The 18,679-nt window shown below is 48.3% G+C and overlaps 1 protein-coding gene across 1 annotated transcript; it reads right to left on the minus strand.

Annotated features, from left to right (window-relative positions):
- LOC110435983 (transposon Tf2-1 polyprotein) lies at positions 5,323 to 10,373 on the minus strand. The gene is made up of 4 exons (XM_021462114.1): positions 9,758 to 10,373; positions 6,468 to 9,136; positions 6,138 to 6,386; positions 5,323 to 5,517 (listed from the first exon to the last, which is right to left on the minus strand). Exons 1-4 carry the CDS (start codon positions 10,371 to 10,373, stop codon positions 5,323 to 5,325), a joined length of 3,729 nt encoding a protein of 1,242 aa, XP_021317789.1.

Genomic DNA, 18,679 nt, shown 5'->3' on the forward strand with positions numbered 1-18,679 from the left:
ACCACGGTTCCGAAAGAGATCCAGATCCAATCTGAGATCACGCCGTCTCCGACCACGCGCATGACGGCACCAAGCTCCCGACCACCGTTCCCGCTCTACAAGGGAAAGGAGATCGACTGCTCGGACCTCCTCCAAGCGCTCGATCGCGCTGACTCCAAGCTATTCGAAGTCTCCCAACTAATAGACGGAGTCCTGCGCCGGACCGACCAAGCTGCTCGAGCGGATTTTTCGAAATTCCGCCGGCCAACTCGTGTCGCCACACACGAACGGCTGGGAACGTCCCTGACGATAACCTCAACTCCTTCAGGACGATCCGTCGAGCTCAAAAAGGAAGACTATCCCTGCGGCCTGAACAACTCGGCCTCTGTTTACTCACAGCATGTCCAATCCGTTTTCAGCAAAGCGGGTTGGTCGCCGACAAGGAACAATCGTCACTATGTCAACATGGTGACCATCCGAGAGCTACGGGACGGCCAGGCTTCCAGCACCAACTCAAGCACCGGCTCCGTCCCCACCGAGGTTGTGAACACCGAAGACGAGGACTACGACCTGGATTTTCCTTCACACCCTCCGGGTTTCGACCGATTCCCGATATTCCCCCCCCGGCGAGGGGATATTGTATTCAATGTCAGCGCCGACGAACTGGCTGTTGACGGAGAAACAGACGACCAGAGGCAACTCCGCGAACAGCGTAACGCCGAGCGCGCCCGACGGCGTGCGGACGAGCAACAACAGACGCCACCAGGTAACCTCAACGATGCCTTCGACATGGTCGGGGACCAGCCGGTCTACAAAACACCGAGCGCCAACGTGGCTGTCGCCATGGCCAACCTGGATCGACTTCCTGACACCCCCGAATGCCAGGGAGTCCGGACCAGTATCCGAGCACACCTGATCGCCGCAATGGGACAGACAGCTACCCTGCTCAAGAGAGTCCAAGACGTCTCTTATACCGAAGCCGCCTCCGACCAGACTCATCGTAGCCGCGCCTCACCCAGCAGGCGTCGCCGCAGCCGCTCCCCCGACAACCGTCGAGGGGACTCACGGCGCAATGATGGTGGTCGGGACGCCGATGGCCGCCGCCGGCAGGACCGCGTACGCGGCTAAGAAGAAGATGATCAACACAGGGATCTCCGCCACAACATCCCTCCCAAAGATGCCCGGGACCGCATCAACAGGCGCGCCGCAGAGAGAGCAGTCCACGAAAACCTGCGCCGCATCGAGTACGACGCGACCCACGGTCCTCCGGGCCTAAGGCAGTTCTCTTCACACCTCCGCCAGGTCGTGTGGCCCCGCAATTTCAAGCTCGAAAAACTCAAAAAATACGACGGCAAGGAAAATCCAGAAAACTGGATCACTCTTTATGAAATCGCCGTCCGATCAGCGGCAGGAGATGAGCACGTCATGGCAAATTACTTCCCCGTAGTCCTCGACCAGGCTGGTCATCAGTGGCTTCTCGGCTTGCCCGAGGACTCCTTCGACTCTTGGGAAGAGCTGCGACAGGCTTTCATCGACAACTTCATTGCCACATGCGAGCAGCCAGGAAACAAGTATGACCTTGAAAGGATAAGAGACAGGAAGAATGAACCTCTGCGCGATTACATCCGACGATTCTCGGATATGCGTCTCAAAATCCCGAAGATTTCTCATGACGAGGCCATATCAGCCTTTATCAAGGGTTTGCGTTTCCACGAGGCGCTGAGGAACAAGCTATTGCGTAAGCGCCCATCAACGGTAGCAGAACTCCTCGCCACGGCTAAAAATTACGCCGATGCTGATGACGCAGAAAAACTAATCCGAGATGATGCGAGAGGCCCCGACCAGTCCTCCCGGCGAGATGACAGTCGTGGCCGCTACGACAACAGAAATCACCGCCGCTCCGACAACCGCGATCACCGAGAGGGTTGGGATCGGCGGCGCGACAGCCGCGACGACTTCAGAGGAAAGCGCCCTCGCGAATACGACCACGAAGTAAACACGGTCAAACGTCCCAACGGACGACGGGACTACCAAGACGACTACAATAAAACGTTGAAGGGACCGTGCCAGCTACACCCAAAGTCTAACCACACCATGGAAGAATGCCGCGTCCTCAAAAGTATCTATACACGGCGGGCTGCCCAAGAAGACACCGCCAAGAAGAGTAGCAAACGCGACGGGCACGACCACGAAGACGAGGATGAGGACCAAGACAGGGACCCCCGACACCAATACGTCAGCCCCACCGACGTGGTTCACTTCATTTTCGGGGGCAAGGTCTCCACCGAGTCCAGGCGAGAAAGAAAGCTGTTAAAAAGAGCCTGCCTCAACATAGACAGCACGGACGGGCTGATCGCAGATCCGAAATTTCCCGCCTGGTCCCACAGGGAGATCGCTTTCAGCAGGAAGGACCAGTGGGCTGCTATCCCAGAGCCGGGTCGTTTCCCACTGATTCTCGACCCCTGCATCAATAGCATCAGATTCGAGCGCGTGCTCGTGGACGGGGGAAGCTCCATCGACATCCTCTTCCGCAACAGCCTGCCCTCCCTCAAGATATCACCAGCGCAACTAAAACCTTACGACGCCCAATTCTGGGGGGTTTTGCCAGGTCAAAGTTCGGTGCCCCTCGGACAGATAACATTGCCTGTCCAATTCGGCACACCCGATCACTTCCGGACGGAGTTCATCAACTTCGTAGTCGCGGACTTCGACGGGACTTACCACGCCATACTAGGCCGCCCATCGCTGACAAAGTTCATGGCAGTCCCGCACTACTCATACCTGGTGCTTAAAATGCCCACGGAGAAGGGTGTCCTGACCGTCAGAGGCAACGTTTACACTGCGTACACCTGCGAAGAAGAAAGTTTCAAGATCACCGAGGCAATTGACCTCTCAATCCGCATGACGGAAACAGCAAACCAAGCCGCACAGCTCCCCCCCGACCAGCTCCGATTACCTGAGCAGGAGACAGCCAGAAAGAATTCGAAATCCAAGGAGTACAAAGAAGTGCAGCTGGTCGAAGGCAACCCCGAGAAGACAGCCCTCATCGGGGTTAACCTGGATCCAAAATAGGAAGACGCGCTCGTCAGGTTTCTAAGGGACAACGTGAGCGTTTTCGCATGGAAACCCGCAGACATGCCCGGTGTCCCACGAAACCTGATCGAGCACTCCTTAAACGTCTCGAAGACCGCAAGACCAATCAAGCAAAAACTGCGACGGTTCGCTCGTGACAAAAAGGAGGCTATTAGGACAGAAATAACACGGCTTCTAGCAGCCGGATTCATAAAAGAGGTGTATCATCCCGATTGGCTCGCCAATCCGGTTCTTGTACGCAAAAAGAATAATGAATGGAGAATGTGCGTTGATTACACCGATCTCAACAAACACTGTCCTAAAGATCCTTTTGGTCTTCCTCGCATCGACGAGGTGGTCGACTCAACGGCAGGATGCGAACTCCTCTCCTTTCTAGACTGCTACTCTGGTTATCACCAGATCTCGTTAAAGGAAGAAGATCAGATCAAAACATCCTTCATCACACCCTTCGGCGCATACTGCTACACTACCATGTCTTTCGGACTTAAAAACGCTGGGGCCACTTATCAAAGGGCCATCCAACAATGCCTCCACGACGAGATTCGCGATGACCTTGTCGAGGCCTATGTGGACGACGTGGTCGTAAAAACAAGGGACGCGAGCACCTTAATCAACAACTTAGACCGAACCTTCAAGGCACTCAATAGGTACAAGTGGAAGCTTAACCCCAAGAAATGCATTTTCGGCGTTCCCTCCGGTCTGCTGCTCGGCAACGTCGTCAGTTGCGACGGCATACGACCAAACCCTTCAAAAGTCAAAGCCGTACTCGACATGCGACCACCGAAGAACGTCAAGGATATTCAGAAGCTAACCGGATGCATGGCCGCCCTCAGTCGTTTCATCTCAAGGCTGGGAGAAAAAGGCCTCCCTTTCTTCAAACTATTAAAGGCGTCAGAAAAGTTCTCCTGGACCGAAGAAGCCGACGCTGCGTTCACTCAGCTCAAGACCTTCCTCACTTCACCGCCTGTCCTCACAGCGCCTCAGCCCAATGAAGACCTGCTCCTTTACATTGCTGCAACCGACAGGGTTGTTTCCACGGCAATAGTGGTCGAGCGAGATGAACCAGGTCACGTCTTCAAAGTCCAGAGACCCGTTTACTTCATAAGCGAAGTTTTAAACGAATCCAAGGCCAGGTACCCACAAATACAAAAGCTTATATACGCCATCCTGATAACGTCAAGAAAACTGAAGCACTACTTCGACGGCCATCGAGTCCTGGTGACAACCAGCTTCCCTCTCGGGGACATCCTGCGCAATAAAGACGCCAATGGCAGAATCGTGAAATGGGCAATGGAATTATGTCCATTTTCCCTGGAGTTCCAGAGTCGCACCACTGTCAAGTCCCAAGCCCTGGTCGATTTCATTGCCGAATGGACGGATCTCAACGAGCCTTCCGTTCCCGATGTCTCAGACCACTGGTCAATGTTCTTTGATGGGTCCTTGAACATCAACGGTGCAGGCGCTGGGATACTGTTCGTATCACCCAACAAGGACAAACTCCGCTACGTCCTTAGGATCCTTTTCCCGGCGTCAAACAACATCGCCGAATACGAAGCATGCTTACACGGCATACGACTAGCCGTTGAACTGGGGGTCAAGCGCCTCTATGTCCACGGCGACTCCGCTTTGGTCATCAACCAGCTCAACAAGGAGTGGGACGTAACCCACGAAAAGATGGATCTTTACTGCAAGGAAATCCGCAAATGGGAAACTAACTTCTATGGCATAGAGTACATCCACGTGGTCCGGGATAAGAACCAAGCAGCAGATGCGTTGTCAAAGTTAGGCTCATCTCGGGCCCAGATCCCGCGGGGTATTTTTGTCCAGGACATCCATGAGCCAAGCGTAAGCCCTCCCCTGGTCGACAAGCAACCCACCGAGGCCATGCTCATAGATGACGCCACTCCGACAACCGGTGGGCATGACTGGCGTACCCCGTTCATCAAATACATATCAGACGGGACAGGCTATCAGGACAAAACAGAGAACGAGCGCCTCATCCGACGATCAAAGAACTACATCCTGGTCGACGGAAAACTCATGCGGAAAAACGCAAGCTCCGAAGTACTGCTCAAGTGCATACCCCAAGATGATGGTATCAGGCTCTTGGAAGACATACACGCTGGATCCTGCGGCAATCACGCCGCATCTAGAACGCTGGTCGGAAAGGCTTTCCGAGCAGGTTTTTATTGGCCAACCGCGGTCGGCGACGCAGAAAAACTGGTTCGCCATTGCGAAGGATGTCCCTGGCTACCTGGGAACAGGCTTGTCCCCAAGCCGGCGCGCATGGGAAGCGTTGCTTGAGCGCTTCCTCGTCTTCCCAGGTAGCCAGGGACTCATCGAAACTTGACCATTTGATGAGCACCTGTTGCACAGTACCGTTGCCGCGAGGGTGAAGACGACGCTGCAGGACCTTCTCAGGGACTTGCAGAGCGTCTTCCATGTCTGGCAACTGAGAACAAACAGGAGTAGCAGAAGGAGGAGCTGGCTTGAGAAGGGAGACATGGAATACCGGGTGAATTGAGGAGGACGGAGGCAGTTCCAATTTGTACGCCACTGTCCCAATCTTTGCAATGACTTTGAAGGGCCCGAAGTATTTGAAACACAGCTTGTTGTGGGCACGGGGGGGGGGGGGGCAGAGAAGACTGCACATAAGGTTGGAGACGGAGGTAGACATGATCTCCAACGTTGAACTTGCGGTCCGAACGTTTCTTGTCAGCCTGGTGTTTCATGCGTTGTTGTGCGCGAAGAAGGTGTTGACGCACAACCGCAACCATTGTCGCACGCTCCGCCAGCATGGACTCAACATCGGGAACAGAAGAGACAACAGCATCAGAAAGACCGAAATGCTTAGGGGGATGCCCATAGAGTACCTCAAAGGGAGAACGACCCAGTGCCGAATGTTGACTTGTATTATACCAATATTCTGCCAAAGATAGCCACTTGAGCCACAGCTTGGGACATGAGTGAATGAAGCAGCGAAGATATGTTTCCAAGCACTGGTTTACTCGCTCGGTTTGACCGTCAGATTGAGGATGGTAAGCGGAACTTAAGCAAAGCTGAACCTTAGCCAGCCTGAACAATTCGTTCCAGAAGGCACTGGTGAAAACCGGGTCTCTGTCGGAGATGATGTGTGTGGGCAGTCCGTGCAGCTTGAACACAGAGTCTAGAAAAGCCTGAGCCACCTTGCCAGCAGTGTATGGGTGATGTAAAGGAACAAAATGCGCATATTTGCTGAACTTATCGACAATCACCAAGATACAATTGGCAGTGCCAGAGGTGGGCAGACCATCAATAAAGTCCATGCTGATTACCTGCCAAGAAGAGGATGGCATAGGAAGAGGGGACAGTAAGCCTGGATATCGGGACCGGTCAGGTTTAGCCTGAGCACAGACTGAACATGTAGTGACAAAGTTGCGGATATCTGCCTTCATGCCCCGCCATGCAAAGTGTTGTTTGATCCGGGCATAGGTCACTGGGAAACCAGAGTGCCCTCCCAGAGCGCTGTTGTGGAGAGCGGACATGACCCTGTGGTGGAGAGGAACATTGCTGCCCAACCAAATGCGCCCTTTATATCGAATGATCCCACCAGTGAGACTGTAAGGGGGCGAGCTGTCAGGATTCACAGACAGTTGTTGCAACAGTTTAGAAGCGTAGGGATCGGAGGAATAACCAGTCACCACATCAGCTAACCATGTAGGCGTCACTGAGGATATAGCCTGCAGCTGAGAAGGCGCCTCAGGATGGCGGGAAAGAGCATCTGCAGCCTTGTTGGTGGTACCAGGTTTATAAATGACCCTATACTGCAGACCGGCTAGTCGGGTATACATCTTAAGTTGCCAAGGAGTGTGAAGGCGCTGATCGGACACATGTATGAGGCTGCGCTGGTCTGTAAATATGGTGAACTCATTGTGTTGCAAGTAAGAGCGCCACTGATCAACTGCAACTAATATGGCCAGGTACTCTTTATCATAGGTAGATAAGCCCCGAGTGCGCGGTCCCAGAGATTTGCTGACAAATGCCAAGGGATGCCCATCTTGCATCAGCACTGCTCCTACACCGGTATCGCTAGCATCGGTCTGGATTTGAAAGGGCTTGTTGAAGTCCGGAAGAGCCAATACAGGAGCGGACATAAGAGCGGACTGCAGAGCCGAAAATGCAGTGGAGTGAGTGCTGGTCCAGCAGAAAACAACACCTTTCTTGAGCAAATCATACAGTGGGCGAGCAATAACTGCGAAATGCTGGACAAACTTTCTGTAATAACCAGCGAGGCCGAGGAAACTGCGTAAATCTTTGACATCCTTGGGTACAGGCCAGGAACGAATGGACTCCAGCTTAGAGGGATCGGTGCTCACTCCGTCGGCACTGATCACATGGCCTAAATAGGCAATAGATTCTTGTGCAAACCGGCATTTGCTCAACTTAACCAGCCACTGATCTTGTTGGAGTAATTCAAACACTTGCCGCAGATGCACCAAATGTTGTTCCCAAGATGGACTATATACTAGGATGTCATCAAAGAACACTATGACACAAACGCGAAGCAGAGGCTTAAGGGTAACATTCATGGCGCCCTGGAATGTATTAGGGGCACCAGTAAGGCCGAAGGACATCACATTGTACTCGAAGTGGCCCCGGTGGGTTTGAAAGGCAGTTTTGTACTCCTCGCCAGGTGCCATTCGGATCTGATTAAAGCCAGCGCGTAAGTCCAGACAGGAAAACCAACGAGCCTGAGCTAGCTCATCCAGCAGTTCATCAATGACCGGGATTGGAAACTTGCTCTTAACAGTGAGTGCATTCAACATTCGGTAATCAACACACATACGCCACGACTGATCTTTCTTTTTGACCAGAAGGACGGGAGAGGAGAAGGGACTGCGACTGGGCCGAATCATACCAGTGCGAAGAAGCTCAGACACTTGTGACTCAATTTCAGACTTGAGCTTTGGCGAGTATCGATACTGCCTGATGCAGACTGGTTGGGCTCCAGGAACCAAAGGAATGGAGTGGTCACAGTCACGACGCGGTGGCAATGTTGAAGGTTCTGCGAAGAGCTGACTGAACTCATCCAGGATAGACTGAACTTGGGGATGGACTGTGTGTGTGGGTTGATCAACGGCATCAGATGAAATACTGAACACCATAACCGACGAACAATTCTCTGAAACATCGCCTAGACCGTGAAGCAGCACAGAACCAGAACCATAAGAGATTGACATCCACTTGTTGCGCCAGTTAACTTTCATCGGCGAGAAGGCTTCAAGCCAATCCATACCCAAGATGATATCATAGGATCCCAAGGGAAGGACACGGAAAGTGGAGTGAAAGGTGTAGCTCTGGACTGACCATTCAACATCTGGAATTACGGTCTCGCATAAGATAGTGTCCCCATTAGCAACTTTGACCGACACTGGGTGAGGCAGAGGTTGGTGTCCTGACAGCAGAGAAGCAGTGGCTGTGCTGATGAAGGAGTGAGAACTTCCAGAATCAACCAGAATAGAAACCTGATGACCCAATAGCTTGCCACTGAATTGCATTGTATGAAGTGAGGACTGGCCCTGAACTGCCGCCGCTGAGCAAGTGAAGAACAGATGTGAAGGTGCGTCAACTGCAGGTTCCTGATCATCAGAATGAGGATCCTCCTCCTCATCTTGGAAAGAATCCTGGAACAATTCCCAGACCTCCTGGAGAGCGTGAAGTTGTGGCTGGGAAGAACATTTGTGTCCGGGAGCCCATTTTTCGCCGCAACGTATGCACAAGCCACGGGCGCGATGGAAGTTCTTGAGAGAGGAAAGCTTGTCCTCGGGAGAAGAGAATTTTGAACCCGACGGCTTATCATCCGCCATACGACCCTGGGGCATTGGGGACCCCAGACCGCCGCGGCCAGCACTGAACTTGGAGAAATCCGTTCTGCGGTCCCTCGTCCGCACAGGACCACCAGCTTCTTCCTGCAAAGACGCCAAAGTATACGCAGCATCGAGAGAAGCAGGACGAGCAACAAGAATAACAGCACGAATGTCCTCGCGTAAACCATCGATGAACCGAGTTGTATAGGCTAGTGTGTCTGGGTTGGGGTTGTAGGATTTAAGCTGGTCAATGAGTTCGGTGAATTTGTCGATATACTCGGACACCGACCCAGTCTGACGAATGTTAAAGAGTTGGCGAAGTAACAGCTCGTGCTGGTCGCGACTGAAGCGTTCGTGCAGGAGGGAACAAAAAGACTTCCAATTAAGGGAGGCTAAGATATGTTCAATGGACTGGAGCCAGCGTTTAGCTGCGCCTGTGAAATGCATTGTGGCCACTCGTATCCACATTGATGGTTCCACAGCATACATCTCAAAGTAATTGACCGCACAAGTGATCCAAAACTGAGCGTGATCACCATCGAATTTGGGAAAGTCTAGTTTAGGCAGTCGCCCCAGCTGGGCAGAATGGAAAGTAGGGGAGGACACAGGCGCGGAAAGAGCGGCAGTGGGGTGAACGATGCTAGTGGGGTTGTGCTGCTGGGGAAGGAATTGGGCAGTGGGTTGGGTGGGGGCAAAATTTTGGTGGAAGGCAAAGGCGTGGGGGTCGGGAGGAAGAGTAGGGTGGTGAACTCGGTAGGGATGAAATTGGGTAGGAGATGGAATCGGTGCAGATGGGATAGGGTTCATCTTAGGAAATGCAGGAGGATGATCACACGTACCGTGAACTGCAGGGTGGGCGAGGGTCGTCACCGACCCATAGCCCTGCTCGCGGTGCCCGTTGGGCCAGTCGGCCTTCTCTCCGGCAGGTGGGCGCGCGGAGGCCGACTCGGTGAAGGGGGCGACGCCGAGGCGACCGCTGCTCGTGCGCGTCGCAGGAGACCGTTCCACCCCCTTTAGGCGCTTGATCTCCAGGCAGATGTCGTGGACGGAGGCCTCCACCCACGGGCGCCATTCGTCGAACACCACGGCCGCGTCCTCCAGAGCCGCCACGCGGTCGTCGCGTTCGTCCCGCATCTCAGAGAACCGGATCAGCTCCAGGTCATCCATCTTCTCCTCGAGCTCTCCGACGCGGTTGGAGAAGCCCCGGTTCCATTCTTCGGCAGCAACAGCCGCCTCCGAATTCGCCGAGCAGTAATCCTCGAGGGCGGAATGCCGGGCGGCCGGCCCTGGAACGGAGCTGGTGAAGGCTTCCACCGCCGCCAGACGCCGCTCCGTCTCGTCGTCATGATCCCGTCGCGCGGACTCCGCATCCGCGAATCGGGCTTCCCACTTGGCGTCGAAGGAATCGAATCGGCGGATGAGCTCCTCGAATGCCGACTTGACGGCGGGATCCATAGCTCCACGAGATCGCTGCAGCCGGGTAAAGTGGGTGTGCCCGGCAGCGAGCTCCAGCGCGAGGCTCCGGTCGACGGCTTTGATACCAATGTCAGACCCCCGCTCGCTACGGCAAGGATCCGGCGAACTCTCCTACTTAACGGGGAAGAGAGGAAGAGGGAGTCCGCCGCCGGCAACCAGCCGCACGGGGATGAGTGCTTAGGGTTTAGAGTTTGGGTACAATGTATTTTGTTACAGAAATACCCTCCCTTCTTACTACTTATACTCCTGTCCTTCACACCTTGTTGAGCAGGACTTGCAGCTCCATTCCGGTCCAGAAACCTTAGCGCTTGGGCGTTTGGGCCGGCTTCCCCTTCTGGGCCTTGCAGGGCTCCCAGGATGGGGGATGCTGACACAGAGGTACTACAAATAAAGAATAGGTAATACCAGGTCAGTGTCGTATCATCATTTGTTCTGTCCATGTGCCCAATCCTGACAATTATATACTATCAGATCATATTCTTCTGGTTGCTGGCAACAAGCAATTGATTAGGATTAGGCAAAAGGACAAATTATCATATAGTTTGTAACTTACACACCCCTCCTCTATATAAGTCTTTAAATCAATATCTATATCTATACTTAATATTAAAGAGTAAAAATTTCTCTATATTTTTCCATGGTCTACCCTCTCTCACTACTTGTGTGTCCCTCCACTCCACTCTCTAAAGCATAGTCATAGCTGGCTTTACTAAGGCCATGTTGGTTCTTCTTGCTAAATTTTAGCCAACTAAAAATATTTTAACTACTCTTAGATGATTAATAAGACTAAACTATTTTAGCTTCTTGTAGCCAGTGTGTTTGGAAGTTTAGCTACTAAAGTGACTACCAAACAAGCCCTAAGAGTAATACACTAGTACTAGGTTACCCATCGCAATAGGTTCCAAAACAACTCATCATCACCGTTGGTTTTGGCCCCTCGGTAGTGAAAGTCATTGATGATATGAACGGTTATCACCGTTGGTTCGTGTTACCAACCGGTGAGAAACTCCAAAAATAAAGTTTCCAAAAAATTAAAAACCAGACAAAAAAAATTTAATCCTAAGAGGTAGTATTTGAACCCAAGACTTGTACCCTCGTACATAGCTCCCTTGACCACACCCCAAAGTGACTAGTGCTTAAAGTGCATATATATTCCCCTTGTAGGATTTTGAAATGAATAATAGATTCAAATCTTAAAAAAGCAATCAACTATAAAGTTGTAATTCTCATCCAGGTCTAACTTTTGTTTTGGTTATTTCGCCAGCTGAGGTTGTTTCACAAATTTGAATTTGAAATTGTGAGAACTTAACATATAATTTTAGCACTGCAAATGATTTAAAATAAAAAATTCATCAATTATAAAGTTATAATTCTTATCTAGATCTATAACTTTGGTTTTGGTCATTTTTCTATCTGAGACCGTTTGAAAATTAAATTGTTAGAACTTTGAAAGCATCTATCTAGGCCCATAATTTGGTTTTTGCTATTAACAATGACAAAATTATTGTGACTAACGTGTGTTTTGCAGCGACATTACTTTAGTGAGGTCAATGATGGTTTTCATGCCTCTATTTGATGGCATTTTTTATTTGGTTTTCAAAGGATGAACATGAATATTAAGGATCAATGAATTCTAAGTGTATGTCAATGGTGCTGAGGAACACTTAGAGTAGTGATAGGACCTTTGTTTTTCTTTGGTGGTACTATAAAGGGGGATTATGAATGTGTAATTTGACCTAGTTGAGTCTATTGAGTGGATGGTGCACATTTATAAAAACTAGCACTTGGTAGCCTAGATGAAGCCCAAGAATGATTGGAATCAAAACAAACTCAAAGGCGTTTGAATTGTTGGACGAGTTTGGTGGTGCTCTGCATGCACCGTACCTGTCTTGTAGGCACTAGACGTCCAACAATGTTTTTAGATGGAGAACAAGGGATGACACAATGGTGTCTGGTGTGCATTGGACATGTGGATCAGAGAAGGATCATGGCTTGGTGTTGCACTATGTACGGTGTTGCACTAGGTGCCACCGTCGCACCATTCTACCAGAGAGGTATGCAAATGGAACTTGGCGACTCAAGACTCACCAGAGATGTCTAGTGTGCACTGGACGGGTGCACTGGATGCGTTGTATAGTAAACGACTAGTTTTCAAATTAAACTAGCCAATGGAGCCTCACCAGACTTGTTTGGTGCCAAAACCAGGACTACACCAAACACGTCGGGTACACATGTTTTTAGCAAGTGGAGGGTTAATGACTAGTTCACTGCCTTGGATACCCCTCCATCTCAAGCTAGAGACCTCTTTTGGCATTCTGAAGTTGCACCATCCATCCATTTGTGTCGAAAAGAGAGGTGTGGCCTATTGGAGTGATTTGGATTTGCTAATTCAAGATTAAGGACTCTATTAGTGCTTAGAGAGTACCAAGTGTGCATCCACTCTTCTCATTAGACTTGGTTAGGTCAAATGAGAGTTTGTGCTTGTTATTCTGAGTGATCGACATCACCTAGAGGACTTGGTGCTAATTGGAAGCTTGGTGATCTCTTGGTGGTGATTGTGGGAGACCCAACTCAATACTATGAGCGATTGTGGGCAATTAACTATGCCTAGAGAAGCGGAGAATTAGCACATAGAGAGCACTTGATCCTTGCACTGATCAAGAGGGAGCTATACCCTTGCGTGGGTGCTCCAACGAGGACTAGTGGAGTGCCGACTCTCCGATACCTCAAGAAAACATCACCGTGTTCCTAATCCTCTCTTTACTTTTAGCATTTACATTTGCACAATTACTTACATGTTTCTACTTTCCTAGAATCACCATGGTAGCTTAGGGTTGGAACTAGGTTCCTAAACTTTTTTTTGCAGACATTAGAAACTCTTTTAGGCCGCATAAGGGGTGAAATGGGCTAAGTAATAGGTTTTAATTTTATGAGAATTTTAGATTAGCCCCATTCACACCTTATTGGGCATCTTGATTTTTTTAAACTTGAAACATGATATATGGACTGCAAACTATTTTAAACGAAAACTCATCAATTACAAAGTTATAGTTCTCATCGAGATCTACAACTTTGGTTTTGGTCATTTGGACAATTAAAAAATGGAATTTAAAAAGATGAGAACTTTAAGTAGAATTTTAAGATTTTAAACGACTTCAAATGAAAAGATCATCAATTACAAAGTTATAGATCTCATCGAGGCCGACAAGTTTTATGTAGAATTTGTCTTCATCCAACTTGATTTAAAGAAGTTACTAGTTTTACAACGCTGTAACATGGTAATTACCACTGGCTTATAAGGGCACTCACAATGCAAGACTCTATCACAGAGTCTAAGACAATTAATTACATATTATTTATGTTATTTTGCTGATGTGGCAGCATATTTATTGAAGAAACAGGTAGAAACAATAAGACTCCAAGTCTTATTTAGACTCTAGGTCCACATTGTTCGAGGTAATAAATAACTTTAAACTCTACTCCCTCCATACTAGAAATACATGACATTTAGGACATGATTGTGCTTACCAAGGAGTCATTAATTAGAGGATAATCTTTCAATTTTACCCTTATTAAATAGAGGCGTAGGTAGCATGCTTGGGAGCCGACATCCGTTCGTGTCCCTTAGTATGCATGCATTGGAGCCGGCGTCCGTTCGCGTCCGTTAGCATGCATGCATGGGAGACGCCCGAGAAGACTAGGAGACGCCCGGCCTTTCGCGTCCGTTAGCATGGGAGACACCCGTCCATTCGTGTGGGAGATGCAGGCGGAAGACTGAAAGGCAGGAGCAGTCCAGTCCATCAGACCCCTTCGGAGGCTAGGACGTCATTCTTTGCGAAAGCACAGAAGAAACCCAGACCGTCATCTAATCTAGGTACTAAAAGCCCAAGTTTGGTTTTGGTAATTAATGACACCAAGTTGCTAATGCCTTTTGTTTAAGTGATTTGAGTTAGGCATAGCAACACATGTGATGAAGGTGCATGGTGGCATGGAAAGGTGGCCACATGATCACAAAGGGATGAAGCATAAAGTGAAGATCATGGTGATAAACAAGGAGCAAAGTTATCAAGGCAAAGGTATAAACATAGGGTTTTACTTTTGCCGGTCTAAGATGAGTAGAGAAGTGATTGACCGGGTTTAGGATAGATAGCCGACTATCAAGAGGGGAAATCACGGTCATCTCTCGAATCAAGTGCTACTAGGTCTACATCTTGAGCATATGCATTAGGATCTAGTAAAGTGCTAACTTAACTCCTTTGGTGAAAATGTTTGTGAAAAGCTAACACACATGCACTTTGGTGGTGGACACTTGTTGGTGTTAGCACATTTGCAAAGGAGGTGGAGTTCCTAGGGTTGAGAGGGGTGTGGGTTCCTCTCTCCCTCCCGCCGAGCTTGCGAGGCGGGATTCGGCGCTTTTTGAGAAAAATAAGAGTATATTTTCTATTGCGCCGGTGGGAAATTTGGAGAAGTCGCGGGAGTGTTTTCTCACTGAGAAACACTCACCGGACGCTGAGTGCGGAGGCACCGGACGCTGGCCTTAGCGTCCGGTGTGCTTGACCCTGCTAGGGTTGAGCACCGGACGCACTCTGGTAGCGTCCGGTGGTTAGCGTCCGGTGTGAGGGGTTTTTGCAACCCTCTCTGCGCACGAGTCCGGTGAGCACCGGACCGTCCGGTGCCTAGCGTCCGGTGAGGTCGCGAGTTTGACAAACTCTCTGCGCATGAGTCCGGTGTGCACCGGACCGTCCGGTGTGGACTTGCAGAGCGTCCGGTGTGTTGCTGGTAGCCGTTAGGATCTGACACGCGAGATTCAAAGAGGACACGTGGCCAACTCCAGTGCACCGGACGCAGGGAGTCGAGCGTCCGGTGCTCACTTAGTAGCGTCCGGTGCCCCCGATTTCAGCCCAGTGAAAACAGCCAACGGCTAGTTTCTTTGAGGGGCTTATAAATTGAAGGTGGCTGGCTTTGGGAGGTTCTCTCTTGCACATTTGATTACTTGAGGCATACTTTGAGCTAGAGAACACTCCCTCCACTCATCTCCTTGCTTGTTTGCTAATCCTAGTGAGATTGAGTGAGATTCAAGTGCATTGCTTTGATAGTTGCATTCAGTGGCACTTGATTCTTGAGTTTGCTGCGGATTTCTTGTTACTCTTGGGTGTTTCCCGACGCCCTAGACGGCTTGGAGCAGCGGTGGTGTTGAGCTCGTGATTGGAGATTGTTTCGAGCCTCACCAAGTGATTTGTGAGGGGTTCTTGAGCCTTCCCCGCGGGAGATCGCAATTGGCTACTCTAGTGGATTGCTCGTGGCTTAGAGGATCCCCATCTTGTGAGTGGATGTGCGGCACCCGCTGAGGGTTTGGCTTTGGATTGCCAATTAGCTCGTGATCCATCAAGTGGGTGTATCGCCACAACGAGGACTAGCTTGCCGGGAAGCAAGTGAACCTCGGTAAAAAATCTTGTGTCATCTCTTGCCGAGGATTCTCTTGTGATTGTGAGTGATTGATTGGATATATCTCTACTCTACAACGTTGGTATAAAAATCACTCTCCACTCCTTTACTTTCTTGTATATCTTGCTAGTTGCTTAGCTTGTTTAGGAGTGTAGCAAGTTTGTAGTTGTGCTTTCTTGTTGTAACTTGTGTTTAGCTTTCTTGCTAGACTTGTGTAGGTGGCTTGCATAGCTTAGTCGTGCTAGTGCTAGAATAGCTTCGCCTTTTGTTTTACTAATCAACTTGTCTAGTTGAAGTTTGTAGAATTTTAAATAGGCTATTCACCCCCCCCCCCCTCTAGCCTTTTGGACCTTTCAGGTACGGAGGGAGTATGATAGAGTCTGCATTGTGAGTGCCCTAAGTCAAATGAAAACTATGTTTGTACTGTTTACACCCTCATAAATGATGCAAACACTCGGTCTTAATCTCTCCCTCCAGTTTGCACTCTCACCCCGAAGCTGCTGTTGTCTATTTTGTGAATTTCATAGGGCTTGTGAAGTTTCAAGTAGATCTGGCTCTAGGAGAAGTTTAGCAAACAAAGATAATTATGTTTTTTTCTGAGAGACGTTACCAGGACATCACTCAGTTATGATCTGATGTCTGGCTCCCTTGCTCGAGCAGCCGATTTGCAAAATTGTCAGAATTAACTGCTTTGGGTTCGCCTTTGCACTTGTCAGGAGGAGGTGATGACACGGCTGCAAGTATGCCAATCTGCAGCAAATGAAAGATTGAGAGGCCATCATCCTTCTTTGTTTTGATCAAATTCAAAGCAAAGAAGCAGAGCATCTTAATCAGAGTGAATTTCATAGGGCTGCTGCTTGTCGAGAGTATTGTGTGCAGAACCATACATTGTCTGAGTTAAAATATCTTAATCAGAGTGTCTATAATCAAAATAACATGTTGTGTAAATGATTAAAATAATGTTGCATTAAAGTATTTAAAATCATGTATATAGTGTAGAAGTATATTGGCAAAAACTTTTGGCAATATGCTTATATTAACATGTGAATTGAAGAAGGATCTAGCTGAGTGTTTCGCTAGTCTCATGAAAGACATAACAACATTGTCGAAAGAAATTATCTACTAGGCCATGTTTGGTTTTCAAAGAATTGAGAGGGATTGCAAAATAATCTAATAATAAAATGAGAAGCACTTTTTGTAGTATTGGTTTTAATTCATGGGATCCAAACAGGCCAGAGTTGAGATGGACTAGAGGAGATAATGTAACTTTTATGGAAAGATAAAATATGAAGTTTGATCAAAATACCTATAACCTTATTATATATTAACATATGAAGCAGCCAATGCAAGCAAGATGTAGCCAAAGGGGTGTCTGGGCGGTCTCATGAAAGACTTAACAATAATGTAGAACAAATTATCTATTAAATTTGAGAATTGAGATTAAATATGAAGTACGATCAAAATACCTAGAACCTTGTCTTACTGTTACTAATTAAAGGATCCTAATAACATAACCTAAACGTTACTCGTCACCAGACACAACACAAATGATAAATCTTAGTGAAGTATCACAACGTAAAGCTGTGGCATCTGGCTTGTTTGCCTTGCTGAGAGGCGAACGTCTTGGAAGCAAAAAAGTCACTAAGTGACTAACATTTGGGGGCCATATTGACTGCATATATGGGAAGATTTGTGCTTCCATTTTGATCGGTTTGAGGCCCAATGCAGCTTTTCCTGCACCAATTGAGGCCCAATTGAATCGTTTTTCATTTTTTTTTGGTTTGCCTACCTTATTTATACATGCCATATTTGTTTTCGCCTATAGATACCATCTTATTGGAAGCCTAAATATCATCCTCTCTCTCTCTCTCTCTCTCTCTCTCTCTCTCTCTCTCTCTCTCTCTCTCTCTCTCTCTCCTAGGCTTTGCCCATTCGAACAATTACATTACAACAATTTCAAACCAATTTCAAGGACTTACACATATATCAATAAGCACATGCAAATTAATAAGGTTCACATCAAGGTTGTTAGCACAGAATATTAACAGTACTGTTCAAAGGAGCCCTTTTTTCCTGCCAAAATGAGTGTGGAGTCAGTAGAAGGCTCGATTTGTGCTTCCTCTGTCTTTGGCTCCTCCGGTACTGTAGAATAGAGCCGAGTACGAAAGTATGAAAAAGCCTAGCCAAACGAGACCTTAAAATATGTGAGATGCAATAACAAACTTTATTGTTCCACAAAGTACTTCTAACACACCCCCAGCTAAAGAGCATGAAAGTTATCGGTCATCGTCCATATAACCTATCAGTGAGCATCTACATTATTTAATACTACTTGAGACCAATATGCTTATGAGTGTCACAAGTAAACAAGTACATATAAAGAATTACTAGGTGAAACATTTTATGCATTTTATAATGATGTATTGTGGCCCCAACCAAATCTCAGAATTTTTTGTACAAGATTCAAGTTTTATAAGTTCATAAGAAAATATTAATTAAGGGGGTGTTTGGTTCTCCATAGAATCCAAAATGCAAAAACTAACTACTTTGGAGTGATGAAATGCAAAATACCAAAATTTTCAGAGTCATGTTGAGTTCCATCCAAAATGCAGAATTTATTGTCCTCATGAAGCCTCTTGTTGCTCATTTTGGGTTTTTTTCCCCTCTTGAGGCCAAAATCCAAAATGTAGAATAACTACCTTTTTGCCAAAAATTTTGCATGGTGTGTTAGTTCCATTTTGCAAAATGATGAACCAAAACCAAAAATTTTTTGGAAAAAAATGAGAACTAAACACCCCCCTAAGTAACTAACTAAAAAGTTTGTAGTACAAAGTAATACA

The sequence above is a fragment of the Sorghum bicolor genome, chromosome 5 (assembly GCF_000003195.3).
Source record: "Sorghum bicolor cultivar BTx623 chromosome 5, Sorghum_bicolor_NCBIv3, whole genome shotgun sequence".
NCBI lineage: Eukaryota > Viridiplantae > Streptophyta > Magnoliopsida > Poales > Poaceae > Sorghum > Sorghum bicolor.